This window comes from Heliangelus exortis, chromosome 25 (assembly GCF_036169615.1).
Source record: "Heliangelus exortis chromosome 25, bHelExo1.hap1, whole genome shotgun sequence".
Lineage (NCBI taxonomy): Eukaryota > Metazoa > Chordata > Aves > Apodiformes > Trochilidae > Heliangelus > Heliangelus exortis.
This window is the reverse complement of record NC_092446.1, coordinates 4,261,153-4,275,449: the sequence shown is the minus strand read 5'-3', so window position 1 is coordinate 4,275,449 and position 14,297 is coordinate 4,261,153. Positions and strand designations below refer to the sequence as shown.

Sequence of the window (14,297 nt, the reverse complement as noted above, 5' to 3'; positions counted from 1 at the left end):
GGCTGCAGCTCCAGCTGGAAAGTGCAGTGGGAGCAGAGCCCAGGAGCACCCCCCAGACAAGCTACCTCAGAAAGGAGGTGTTGAAAACATCATCTCACACCTGGCTGCCTGTGGGGCAGGCGAGGGCTGACAGCTGGGCTGCAGCCAGATGCAAAAGGGACGTCCTCTGCCATGGCAGAGGCTTGCAGCTTCCTCCAAGGCTTGTCCCAGCCAAGCTATGTCCTGCAGATGCCAATAACTCTCCTCAAATCCCCCCTGTTAATAAGAAGGGTTTAACATCTTGTGACCTCTCCTTCAAGCTCCACACAAAAATGAGGAGGCAGCCGTTCAAACCCCATGGCTGAAATGAGACTCTGCTGCTCTAATACCTGTTTTATTAAATGCAAGGGAGATGGGCAGAAGCCAGCAGGGCCTGTGTCAGGACCAGGGCTCAAATTCCTGTCCTGGTTCAAAAGGTTGCTCGGGGTGGGTGATGGGGGGGCTGAGGGGCTCCAGCACCCTGAGCCACCTCCAGCTCAGCCACTGCCCACGGTGCCAGAAAAGCCTGGGCACCACCCTCTGCTCTGCTTCTCTTTTTTTTTGGCTAAAAGGGGGTGCCTGCAGGCTGGGCAAAGCACAGGCTGAGGGAGAAAGAGAAGGATGAAAAAAACCCTTGGGGGCTCCATCCCTGCTGCCCCCCAAGAGCGGCCACTGAGCAAACCCAGGCAGGGTCTCCACGTCCTCCTCTGCAAAATCTGCTCCGGGGAATAAACCTGCATCACCCCCATGGCCAAGCAACGCAGCCAAGATGCCAGGATGAGCCAAGGAAAGGTTCAGGAGGTGTGCTGGGACTTTCCCCCCCAGGTCCCCCCTCTCCCGGCTGCTCCCCAGCCACCTCCATCCCCTCCCACCCCACTCTGTAAACACATGACGTCTGTGACTCGCCAGCCCCGGTTTTCCTTTCTTCTTTCTCCTCGGGCTCATCCTCCCCCGGGAGAGGAAGGCAGAGCCGCCCGCCCGCGCCTCCTCCCAGCTGTGTAAATCTGCCCCCTCCCCGAGGAGGCTGCAAAGATCCCGGTGATGGTGGTTAATGCAAAACGCATGTGTCCATAATCCCTTCCCCCTCCTCCTCCTCCCAGTGATGAGCTCATTAATGACCCCTCTGCAGACACTAATTAGAAAAGAGCCCGAGCTCGGGGCGGAGGGAGGGCGAGCGGCCCCGTGCCCCGGTGATCCCCGCCGCGGGTGCTGCGGGAGGAAGCGGGTGCCGGGGCTGTGCCGGGAGCTTTGGCTTCCCCGCAGCCGGATGGAGTTTGGGGCGGTGGGAAGCTGCGGGGAGGATGCGCGGCCCTCCGTAGGCAGATGTTGGGTTTGTCTTGGCGCTGGGATTATTTACCCAGTCCCTTTCGCCGGTTCCCATCCCCACCGTATTTGCTATTAACTCATCTATTTTGGCAGGTGCAGGGCTGACCTCAAGCACGAGCAGAGCCTGGGTGAGCCCCAGAGCCTCTTCCCACCTTCGGCAGCGGAGCAGGAGAGGCTGAGCCTCCAGCACCGCCAAAACCCAACCCTCCCGGGTTTGCCTTCCCCCAGCATCCCCCTGGGATGGGGCTGGGGGTGGGACTTACTCCCAGCCCCACGCATCCTCCCTCGGGATGACCCCTGTGTCACGGGGGGAAATCCTTTCCCCGCTGAGCCATCGCGGCACAGGATGTGTCCCCTCACTGCCCTGGGAGTGCCACCACACTCCCCTGGCTCTGCACTGGGTTTTGGGGGGGTCAGAGCTCAGGAGATTCCCAGCAATGAAAGCCAGCAGGCTGGTCCCGAGGTGCCAGAGCTGCTGAGGGGCTGTGACACCGCCGCGATGTCCCTCACCCAAGCAGTTGTGGCCGTCGTGTGCCAGGCGGAAGCCGTCGTAGCAGGTGCAGCGGTAGTTGCCGGGGATGTTCACGCACTCGTGGACGCAGCCTGCGTTGTCCTCCCGCTCACACTCATCGACATCTGCAGAGAAAGGAGGGCAGGAGAGCTGGGGGCTGCCCCGGGAGGAGATCCAACCCCTGCACGGGTGCTGCTCCTCACCCCCAGCACATCTGCAACCCGGCTGCCCCTGCACCCTGAGTGTTCCAGCAGGTCCCCAGCTCCGTTATCACCTCCAGCATCCCTCCACACCCTGCAAAAACATCTCCCCTCCTCCCTAGCACAGACCCTGGACTTCCAGCTAACCCAACCACTTAAAACCTCGGCACACCCAGGTTCTGGGAATCACACGGGATTTCCCAACACTGGTGGTGGGCAGAGCAGCCGTCTCCATGGCGAAGCCTCGAGGTGCCTGGAGCCTTTTAATCCCTCTGCTAATTGTACTCAGCCCATCCCAGCCCTGGACCTGCTCTGAGCAGAGTGGGGAATTCAGACCCTGCCCTGCTCCTGCTCTCCTGGTGCCACTCCTCCAAGAATCTCTAATTTATGTTATCTCTACCTATACCATCTACGTTTGTGTCCATATCTCCATCTATTTCTATACCTCAAACCACATCTACATGTCTCTATCACCTGTATCTATATCTCTAGATCATCTCTATCTCTAGATCTTATTTTTAAGCTTCTCATGGGTTTTTTTCTACAGATAAAAAAGGAGCACAACAGCTGCCACCGCTGCCAGCAGGGGCAGTCACAGTCCTCACCATCCCCAGTGTCACCAAGCCAGGAGTTTGGGGCAGAAAGGGGGAATAAAAGGTTTGCAGTGGGCTGGGGTAAACAGGGAGCTTTTTTCACTTGGGGACATTGCTGATGAGCCACCACTGGCCTCCAGCCTGCTGGGACTGTCACTTGTCAGAGGGGCTGAGGCTGCTGTGTGTGCCCCTACCTTTGCAGTGCTTCCCATCCCCGGTGTAGCCAGACTTGCAGATGCACTTGTAGGACTTGGGGGTGTTCTGGCAGATGGCATCGATGTGGCAGTTGTCAGTGCCCTCCACGCACTCGTCGACATCTGCAGGGGACAGGTGGGGGGAGGATGGGGACAGCATTGCCCCAGGTGATGACACCGAGCAGCCCTCCAGCTTTCCCACCCACAGATGAGCCAGGAAGGCTCGGAGGGACCGGTGCTGCTGTGTGGTGTCACCACACCCAGCCTTGATGCCACCGGTGATGGGCTTGCTCCCAAACACCATCACCCACGGGTACAAGCCACCCAAGGACTCCCTGAGCCTCTCTGATGGTTGGAACCACGGCTCAGGCGCCTGTAGTCCAGGCTGGAGCCAGCCCAGCAGAGGTGAAAGTCTCTGTCTCCAATTAGCCATTTCCTGAGCCGAGCAGTCACCCAAATAATCGTCATCGCTTTCTATTCTTAGGAGCAGAGGAATGTGCAGGAATTAGCAGGGACCGCACTAAATAAACCTGGGAGCTGGGAGCAGGAAGCAGGAGGGAGAGAACTGGGAAAAACATCAAGGCTTCCTTGGGGACACAGCCAAATCCTGCCTTCCCCTCACCCCCCTTTGCCCCTCAGCCCACTTTCACGGGATGCAGAGCTCTGGTACCTGGGACATCACCACGCTTGAGGCTGGTGATGGCCTCGAGCAGTGATGCCCAAGGGTTTGCTACGGAGGTTTTAATGGGATTTGGGAAGCCCTGGGGGGTTTACCTCCACCCCCTCCCCCAGGCGTGGGGAGGATCCCCCCAGGGAAGGGAAATCTGAAGCTCCTCTACCCTTGCAAAGAACCCTGAAGCTGCAAAGCTCTCAGCTGCCTTTAAAAAGCTGCTTTTCAGCAACCCCAACAACAGAAGTGCTCCGGGATGTCCCCAAAGACATGAAATATCCTGGCAGCAGCCTCACCAGACCCACTGGGATGGGGGCCATGGCCACGGGAGTGTTGGCCCGAGCCCTCTCCCGGCCACCCCAGCAGATTTTTCCTGGGAGATGTGAATCACCCAGCCAGGGGGAGGAAGAGCTTTGCCTCTGGGAGGCGGCACGTGCCTCCGCAGCGTATAAATATTTACAGCCCGCATTCATATTTGTTATTTGACATTAGCCATGGCCCACGGCCACCACGGCCTCCCTTGGGCCATTAATCACAGCCTGGAGGTTGACCCACCACGACGGAGATGACGATGGAGGCATTGAACAGGGGGCTGGCACCCTGCTCCCAGCTGGCACTGTCACCTCTGGCCACGGTGTCACCGTGCTGCAAGCCCAGCTGGCATCCCCAGGGAGAGGGTGTCGTGGGGGGCTGTTGTCTCTCCGTGGAGCTGAGCGTGGCTCAGGTTTGGTTCCTCCCCAGCCAAACTTCACATTTGGTTGCAAAGGTTGTCCCCACCCTGGAGCACGACTGCCCCACCACATCTCCACCCCACCTTCTACAAGCTGCACTGCACTGCCACTCACCACCAGTGGAAAAAAAAAAACAAAACCTGCAAAAGCCACAGGGGATGCAGAGGGGATGGAAAGACAACGTTTGCAGGCTTGAGGAGTAGAGGAGCAAGCAGAGGTGACTCCTGCCCAACCATGTTTTCAATCTTGAGGAGTAGAGGAGAAGCTCCTCCATCACCCCTGGGCATCACAGCCTGCAGCACCTCCAGCATCCCTTGCTGGGATGTGACACCAGCACCAAACCAAAGAGCCACAGGATTTGCAGATCCTGGTTCCAACCAGGATGGTTCCTGCATGGTTCCTCAGCTCTTCCCCCCTCAAGTTATAAATCCCATCTCTGTGCTTTCAGTCCACAGACTCAAGGTGAGATTTGGGTCCCTGGGTACCTCACGTACAGGTGGGACCCACCACCCAACCAGCACAGTCCACCCATCACCCCCCATCTCCTTCCCCTAAAACCACCCAAAACGTGAAGCATCCATCAGATGTCACATCATTGACATTTTCCCAGCTCTTTGCCAGAAATCTCACTTTTTTTGAGGTTTGATTTTCTATTTCTTTTCCCTCCTGTGCCCTCAAACTCAAGACAATGAACAAGGTCTGTGCGGTGCTGAACACAATGCTGAGCCTTTCCCACTCCCACAACTTTATTATTTTTTTTCTCTCTTTTTTCTTTTTTCTTTTTTCTTTCCATTCTGTAACTTCAAAACTTCTCTAATTTTGGAAAGATTACACAGAAGCAAAAGTACAAAAGAAAACATTATAAATTTGCCACCGTAATTTTTCCAAAGTGGGAGACATTCTGAAAGGTTACAAGATTATTTAAAAAAAAAAAAAAAAAAAAAAAAAAAAAAAAAAAAAAAAGGAAAAAAGTATGTGTGTGTGTGTGGGAAGAGTGAAAAATACCCTCCTCGGCACCCCAGGAATCATCCCAAGATTGGCAAAAAATCCTAATTTCAGAATGCTGAAATTTTGGCTCCTAAGCAGCACCCTTCAGAAATGATGTAGCGCATTAAAATAAAAACCAACCCTCTGAATAGCTAAATTTCTACATTTCTGTCAATGCAAGAGGCACTTTCCCACAAGAAGGGATGATTTGCCACCTGGACAGTCTGCTTTTCCTACAGGAGAATTTTCTCCATCCAAAAATCCAGGCTGCAGGTGCTCCCAGCCACCGCCGAGGCACGAGGGGTTGGTGCTCTGCAGCCAAGCAAAGGGAAGATATTTTTCTTTAAAAAAAAATCCTACTTGATGTTCCCATTCCTATTTGCCCTTGCAAACTCCTCGCTGGACTCCACCCTGCTTGGGAGCACCTTTTCAAGTCCAGGTCCCAAAGCCAAGTGGAGTTTATTTGAGGCACTCCCTGCACATCCCTCCATCCCTTCTCGCCCAAATCACCAAAATCACCCTTTTTTCACCCAGAGTTGCCTAAAACGAGCCCAAACTGACCGGTGCAGCGTGATCCCCAGAACCAGGGAACGATTGCACCAGGCAGGGAGTTTAATTCTGATGAAGATGTTGAGAGCCCTCTGGATTGCCGGGCTCCCCCTGCCCCACCTCCCCGTCCCACCGCATCTTTGGGGACTCCTCAGAGCTCATCCCAGGGCAAGAGCATCCTCGGCATCACCGCCGCGCCGGGGGGTTTTGCGGTGAAGGGCAGGAGGCTGCGGTGCTCGCCCCGAGCCTGGGGCGATGTTTTTTATTCCGTTGTGGGTGGGATTTTCCAGCGCTGGCTGTTGGGCCCCGTTCCGCTCCAGCTGCAGCTTTATTCTCCATTTCAAAGGCAGCGGAGGCAGACGGCTTCAACGCCACTGCCATTTCGAGCGTGCCAAAAACAGGGAAGGGGGTTTTTTTTGGGGGGGGGGGGGAGGAGGGGGAGACACACAGCTAACACCCCCCCGGACCGCTGTGCACCCACCGGGGAGCCAAAGGGCTTTGACCGAGCCCGGAGGGGCAGGCGGAGGTGCCCCGGTCCCCGCGGTGTCCCGGAGCTCGAGATACGGGATGGGGAAGAGGAGGGGAATAAAGCAACAGCTCGTATATTTTTAGAGCCTGGATTGAGGCTTTTTCCTCACTTCCTTGTTGTGTTTGTTGTTTTAATTTAAGTAAAATAAAAAAAAAAAATTTAAAAATAAAAAAACCCGGATTTATCCCTAGGCTGAAAGTCCAAATAAATTTGAGGAGGGGGACAAGACAGGGCAGCAAAAACCCACCAGAAAGCCTCTAAAGCAACCGAACCCCTGTCCTTTTCCTCTCCCCTGCAAGCGCTTCAGCTTTCTCTTACAAATTAATTTTATTCTTTATTTTTATATAGGCATCTATATTAACAGCCTGTCTGTATAGGGATGTGTGTGTAGCTGTTGGCAGCCACGCAGAGTTTCCACTTGGCCTTAATGCCAAATTAAAGCTTTATAACTTCAGTAGCTCTTTTTACCAGGGTATTAATAACCACCTCAGACACTGTGGTGCAGTTTATTAATCATTTGTTCACCCGGGGAGCTCAGGAGGGTGACTGGAGCTGAGCTGCAGTGGGATGGGCACAGGGCACTGGGTGGCTCCAGTGAAGCTGATGGCATCCTGCCTGGAAAGGATGGGGGCCTGGGGCTGGCTGGAGGGGAGGAGGATGCTCTGTGGGGCAGATTCCTGCAAATTGCCCAAAACCTCATCATCTGAACTCAAGATGCTAAGCCAGGTGGTCAGGGTGGGGGTGTGGTGCTGGATGTGCCACACCTGAGGTCCCTGGGAGGGTCCCTGCACCCAGGTCGGGTCAGAGGGGATCTCTGCGTCCCAGCTCATGATGGAGACCCCCACAGCAGCCCCCCACACCCACCCAGTTCTCCCAAGAGTGGGTGGGACCCCGTGGGTGCAGCCTCAGTGCTTGGCCCTGCAGAATGATGGGCAGAGATGAAGAGGAATCACAAGTTGCAGAGAAGACCCGGGGGAGGGTTCCAGCCTGGGGACCCCATTGCCCCATGCCCAGAGCCCATCACCCCCCACCCAGATCTCACTCAGCATCCCTCACCTCAAGTTTTGCTTTCCCAACCCCCAAAAGGAGTTTTCCTCCCCCCCATCAACTCTTCACAGCACTGCAAGGAGCTGTGTTGAACTCCCCATCCCCAGATCATCCAGGCAGATCCCAGATCCACCACCAGATCCAGCATCTTCTGGCTTGGAAACTTTCCCTCCATCCCCATCCCACTTCCTTCTGCCAACCCCAAACACTTTGTCTCAACTCAGCCACAATTTCTCCCAGGAGGGTTTGATGCTCCCCACCAACAAGGGCTTCACCTCCCTGGGGAACTGTCATTGCTGTTGTTGTTCCTTGGGCTTATCAGGCTGACAGAGCCTTAAAAAAAAAATAAAATATGTGTTTGTTTTGGGCTTTGGGAACAACAACCTCAAGATCTGCAGTGGGAAGGCTGCTTCATTGGATCAGAGCTGGCCAGGCCCCCTCTGGCACCACGAGACAGAGCAAACTTTATTTGCCATCCCCAGCTTCTCCTAAAGCCTCTCAGGGGACTTATAATTTAGAAAGTGAAGGTTAAGGTTATTCATGCATATATTTTTCCTAAATGGATCACTCCGGTGCGACTCTAGGCAGAGGAAAAATCTATATAAAAAAATAAAAGGGAAAAAAAAAAAATTCAACCCCCCCCCCCTCTCCTGAGCAGTTTGGAGACAGCAATACATCTCCCCACTGGAAGACTCGAGGTGTCTGAATATTTATACTCCTGTTGGCAGTCACAAAAAAACTCTTCTTCCCTCCTTCCTAACCCCCCCCTCCCCTTTTTTAATCTCAGTACAGGCATGTTAGACGCCCTCAGTCAAAGATCTCCTTTGAACTGCTGTATGTTGAAATGTTTACAGTTTTACATTTCATATTTCAGAGGGGTGGAGGGGACAGGCACAACAGTCACACACTGTGAATGCATGAGAGGGAGGAAAGCAGAGGCCAAGGGGGAGGAGGTTTGGTGGGGAGGGGAATCAAACAGCATCTCCAGGCTGCAACTGGAAAATTTTAAGATTCCTGAAAAAGAAGAAAAAAATCTGAAAAAAAAAAAAATTTTTTTTAAAAATAATCCCCGGTGGTTTTGGCTTTGCAGGTGCATCCCCACCAAACCTGACCACTTGTGCTGGAAGGTGGCTCCAGCCCTACACAGCCACACAGCACCAGTCAAAAGGGATGGGTTTAGCCAGGGGTGACCAGGCTGGGGTCCAACCAGAACCCCATGCTGGGGGGTGACTGGGGCTGTGGGACCCCCAGGGGCTGCAAACTGGGCTGCTGAGCCCCCCCAGGGAGATACTGCACCCCCCTCCCTGCCCTGTTCCCCAGCCCCAGCCCAGGGAACGTGCACTTGGGTTGGAAGAAAAGGTGGGGAGTCCTGGCAGGGGTCTCCAGTGATGGGGGGGGGGGGGTGAAGCCAGATCTGGGTGCTGCCTGGTACAAGAGGAGGGTGCAAATCCACCAGCACCTGGGCTCCAACCTCCCCGTGGCATGAGGAGGGAGCTGGTACAGACAGAGGATGGGCAAGGACACAGTCCCAGTGGGGGTGGGGGCTGAGGACAGGCTGTGACACAGAGAGGTGGGTGACAGGATGGGGTGGGGGTGGCATTTTTTGTCCAAAACCCAGGAGAGCTGTGGGTAAGGCTCAGCACAGGGATTAAAGGGAGACTTCATCCCAGCTGAGAGCCTGTCAGGCTTCCACCCTCCCCACCCCTCTAGGGTTATTTGGATAACCCAAACCACTCCATGAGTCTATGATTTATATTGTCAGCTCTCCTCTTGAAAGCTTTCCTAGCCCTAAACTGACCCAATAAACCCCCCAGACAGCCAGGTCCCCTGGCAGACACCCTCCAGGCCCGGCGGATGGCTCAGCTAAATCCTTCTTTCCCTACAGACTAAACTTTCCAGGGTAATTCAGCACAAGAAAAGAGCCAGGAAGCCTTCCCCATGGCACAGGATTATCACAGCAACAGAAACCCATCTGATGGGACAGGAGCCACCCCCACCCCGTGACAGTCACCGGGTGGAAAGGGCAAAGGCTTTGGTGAGGTTGGAGGGGTGACCTGTACCCTATCCTTGGGGCATCCTCTGCAGATACAGGGGGGATTCCTGATGCTTTTAAGAAAGATCCCACTAAAGCACGTCCCAGCCACACGGAGTGGCTCGGAAGAGCTCAGCAACACTTGTCCACACGGAAAAAAAGGCAACAGTGGGTTCCTAGGAAAAGCACAGGATTTATCTGTCGTGGGTGATGCCGGGTCCAGGAGTTCAGCCTCATCCCAAAAGGTCCAGCCCTGCCCAGATCCTTCATACCCCCATGGGCACCAACCCTTATCCTTCCACAGCTGCCTGACCCTCACCAGCCCACAGAATCCCCCAGCAGCAGCTTCAGGGATTAACTCTCCAGTCCAAACCCCACCCGGACCCCCCAGGTGTGCCCAGCACCCTCGCTGGGGGTTGGGAGGAGCAGCACCATCCCGAGCATCCAGAGGGTGATTTACCCCGGCACAGGATTGAGCTCACCTCTCTCCACCCCCACTCCACCCCTCTCCTTCCCTGAAGGGATCTGTCAAGTCTCTGCACGATGGAATTTTACTTTGCTATTTTAATGCAATTCTGGCTCAGGCTTAAATGGAACTGGAAACCAAAAGGCCTTAATAAATAAATATTATGATAAGAAATGAAAGCAATGCATACACTCAAGATAATTTGAGGGGGGATAAAAACCTAAGCATTCCTTTCTAAGCCTAAATCAGAAAGCTTTACGTGAAGCTGGATGTCTTCTCACCAAACCTTTGCCCTGGAAAAATCTCCCCTGTGCTTGCCCAGCCTGCCCTCCCCAAAAGTCGCCTATTGTTTTAAAAACACTTTAAGCCAGATAAGACAATAGCCTTGAAATTCTTTCCAACTTTGTCGGTGACAGGGCTCAGGGTGACCATGTGCACGGGTGAAATATGCTCATTACTAATGCCTGCAAGAGATCTTTAATTATATCCCCTGCTCTTACGTTTCATTCACACCCTATTTAATCTCGCCGGACGCATAAACACGCAGCTACTACAATAGCAAGAGCCAAAGCTGGGGTTGATAAACCTTACATACTGCTCTGCACTATGGAAAGAGAGAAAAAAAACCAAACAACAGATTGTATAGATAGAGGAGAATTAAGCAGAAAAAAAACCCCTGTGAGACAGGGAAGGGGATCACGCACCCAGGGCTGGGTGTGCGTGCGCTCCCGTGCGTGTGGATAGAGCAAAATCTGAGCTAAATATAGAGGTGCTATAGGAAACCCAAGGTATAGACAGACCATGCATAAAGCTCCATGTGTACGTTTGTGTGGGAGAAAGTCTGGCTGGGCACAGGAGGGGTGAAACAGAAAAGCCTGAAGTTGATAACCATGGCACGGGCTAGAGGTAGGGCAAGAGCTCCTGTGTTTTTCAGCCTTTGCTGTGTTCAGCTCCCCCAAGTTTTTGCAGCCCAGACCCCCGGAGCACAACAGTCAGAGGTTCAACCCGATGGAAAACACAAACCTGGGTGCAGCCTCCCAGTGCTCTGCATCCCCATCCCTGCCCTCAGCCCAGACCTCCTCACCCAGGGTGGGAGCCCCATCTCACAGGCACCCAACCCCAGCCAAGCCCCCCAAACCCCTCCAGACAGCAACACCTCCCCTGGGATGGGTGCAGATTTGTTCACCCCCCCCCCTTATTTTCAGCCTCTGCACCCCCTGCCTTGAGAAAAAGAGCCTGAACCCTCCCCCCCCCCAAAAAAAAAAAAAAAAAAAAAAAAACCCATAAAATTAAAGTGTAAGAAATTCAACTTGTTCAAGAGTTTAGCAAAACCCCAACCCCAACCAGAGGCAGCAGGCAAGAATATCTGCAAGCAACATTTAAAATCCCCTCCACTATTTGTTGTTATTGCTGCTAATTTCTCCAGCCTGCGTATAAAATCCCAGACCTAAAGAGGAGGTCCGGCTGCCTCAGACACACATCAAACAGCAAACCTTCGAGCTGGGAAGATTTTTTTTTTTTTTTTTTTTTTTCTCTCTTACCTTGACTGGCTTTATTTGCCAGCGTGTTTCCAGAGTGGTGGAGAAAGAAAAGGATGGAAAATCCAGCAATCTGCAAAGCTCCCATGGCAATCCCAGTCTGCATGGAGGAGTGGGGGCAAGAAGGGGGGATTTCGAGTGCTTTAAAGGAAACAAGGGGCTGAGCATGCAAAGGGAAAAATCAAGAGGAGGAAGGGGCTCTCTCCTTGCCGTGTGTGAGACAGAGGGAGGGAAGGGAACTGAACTGATGGAAAAAGCTGCTCTGGGTTCAGTTTGGGGCTCTTGGTGTTGCTGAAGAGGAGAGAGTGAGGGAAGGAGACCCAGGGCAGTTGGAGGAAAGTGGACTCTATCGCCCTCTCTCTGGCGGCTGCTCTGATCCCTTCTTCTCTCTCTCTCTCTCTTTTTTTTTTTTTTTTTTTCTTTCCTTTCCTTTTTTTTTTTTTTTTTTTTTTTTTTCTTTAAATAATCCCAGCCAATTCCAGTTTTGCAAGAGAGCAGCAGCAGCAGCAGGAGCGCTGGAGGGGGGAAGCAGGCGCCTTGCCCTGGTGCTGGGGACCTGAGAAAGGGGAGTGGAAAGGAGAGCCCCATCCAAGCAACGCCCTTTTTCTTCCCAGCCTTTCTTTCTTTCTATTTGGCTTTGGTTACTCCTTCCCGGCTCCCCCCCTCGCACCCCCAAGGCTGGGCTTTGCCTGCAGGAATTTACAGTCTGCTCTGGAGGAGAAGGGCCAGTAGCCATGGAGACTGCTTCCCCGGGAGCAGGGAGGTCAGGCGGAGACCATGGGCGATCAATGCATCAATGCAAAGCCCCCCGCAACCCCCAGACCCACCCCGCACCTCCCAGCCCCTGGGCAAGGCACAGGCTTGGGGTGGTGGGATGGGGAGGGCAGAGGGGGGGAGGGGGGGGGGGAGAGAAAGCGATGGAAAAGGCAAGGGGTAGAAAAGGGGAAGGAAAAAAAAAATTATATAAATAAAGGGGGGGGGGAAGAAAGAAAAAGAAAAGCCAGGAATGGCACAACCTGGCTGGGCTCAGCTGCTCTGGGTGCTTCTTGGGGTGCTGGGGAGCAGCTCTGCTGTCTGCAAGGGATACGTGGGGTGGGGGGACTGGAAATCAAGCTGGAGGGGGGGGGGGGGGAGAAGAAAAGACCTTGCTGTAATATTCAGGGATTTTTGCTGGCTTGCTTGAGCCTCCTGCAGCCTGCAGGCAGCATCCTGGGGTGCAGGGGGACCCTCTGTGTCCCCCCCCAGTCCTCCCACCCTGGCTGTGGGAGCTGCTGGCACCTTCTCTCTTCTGGGGTGTTTCTGCTCCCCGAGCCAGGGGAGGCATCACCAGCCAGGAAACTGCAGAGGAGAGAAGGCTGGGAGCTGGGCTGGAGCTGTGTGGCTGTCCCACCTGCCCAGGGACATGGAGACCCACGGCCCCAGGGGTAACTCTGCCCACGGCATCATCCTGCCCACGGGGTCCTCCTAACCCACTATGCTGCCCCTGCAGCCTCTCCCGTCCCCTTTTGTCCTAATAACCCCTGAAGATACAACAAAGGGGCTTGGAGGCAATGGAAAAGATCCAGCTAAGCCAAGGCACCCACTGTGGAGAGGAGAGACAGGAGAATGCCAAAGAGTCCCTGGGTCTAGATATATTTTCCCTACAAAAAGCCATAACCCTGGGGACATGGGACAGGGACCTTCCCTGGGGCAGGAGGTTTGCAAGAGCAGGTTTGATTTGAAGAGGACAAAAAGCAGCACAGTCAGCCCAGCAGAGCAGCACTCTGGACTCACACAGCTCTGCCTGCCAAGGAGTCAGGGTCCTAACCCCACGTGAGGGGAACTGACCCCTTCCAGAGGAACAGGAGCCCCACATCAGCTGAAGGACAGACACACAGACATGGCCATGAGACCCAACACAAACCTCCCATCTTCAAATCCCCATCTGCACAGTGGCTGCAGGTGAACCTGGAGCTGGGGGCAAGGCAGTGTCCAGCCCACCAGAGCCCCAAGGGGTTCTCAGCAGGGCCAACCAGCTCTGCCACAGCCCTGGCTGAGAAGGAATCCAGGGAAAAGCACTGGCATCCACACACCCAGCCCCAAAAACCCACAGCACATCTCCTCTGTGTTCTATGGAGCCAACCCAGGAATGCACCCAGCTGATCTCCAGGGCAGGCTGTGAAGGGTCAGAGGCTCAGAAGTCATTCTTAAAGCTAGAAAAGATTTGTAGTACATAAAAACATGAATGCAGAGTTGTCATCATCAGGATGTATGGGGAGAGGACCACAACCCACCAGTAGGAATGTGCTGCTGGAGGAGGCTCCTGGCTCTCCTGCCAGCCCTGGGCTGAGGATGAAGGCTTCATCCTGGGGATGAAGGCTGCTCCTCCCCACGTAGCAGGCTGAGTGGGAAGGAGACTCTGGTCCTTGCAGCCCATGCCCTGGCACAAACTGAGAATGTCACCAGTGCCACCACCCTTGTGAGCATCCCCTCAGCAGCCATGGCACCACTTTTCTTTCCAGGCTGGGATTTGCCATGCAAACACAAATCTCTCTTATGGATGTTTTAAGAGCAGAGTCCAAATGACAACTCTGTTCACTTCCACCAGCAGATCCCAGCCACAGCACCTCTGAGTGGGACACACTCCCATCCCATCCCATCAGCCTTTATCATCATAATCTGAGGAAAACTGAACAGTCCTTTTTTGTTCTTGTTGTTGTTTGTTTTGGGTTTTTTTTCCTTCTAACCTGTCTTCTAAATCTGGAGACTGATCTCAAGGCACGAGGGACAAGACCTTCAGCGATGCTGATTTATAACTGAGCTCCTAAATTACAGGTTTAGGCATTAGGACAAACACCCATAAACCAATCTTAAATACACAGTATCCTGTGTAATCACAACACCAAAACACCCCGCGGCCCCGGGAC

At 53.9% G+C, this 14,297-nt stretch overlaps 1 protein-coding gene across 2 annotated transcripts in view; it reads right to left on the bottom strand.

Annotated features, from left to right (window-relative positions):
- Nucleotides 1-11,739, bottom strand: part of SCUBE3 (signal peptide, CUB domain and EGF like domain containing 3) — a 35,469-nt gene extending 23,730 nt beyond the window's left edge. Inside the window, exons 1-3 of one of the 2 annotated variants that reach the window (XM_071768426.1) lie at nt 11,395-11,739; nt 2,843-2,965; nt 1,855-1,980 (exon numbers count right to left, since the gene is read on the bottom strand). In XM_071768426.1, the coding sequence (XP_071624527.1) occupies nt 1,855-1,980; nt 2,843-2,965; nt 11,395-11,497 (352 nt within the window). In that variant the 5' untranslated portion in view covers nt 11,498-11,739. The remainder of the gene's footprint in view (nt 1-1,854; nt 1,981-2,842; nt 2,966-11,394) is intronic. The other variant, XM_071768425.1, reaches the window with a different exon arrangement.
- Nucleotides 11,740-14,297: the final 2,558 nt, after the last annotated feature.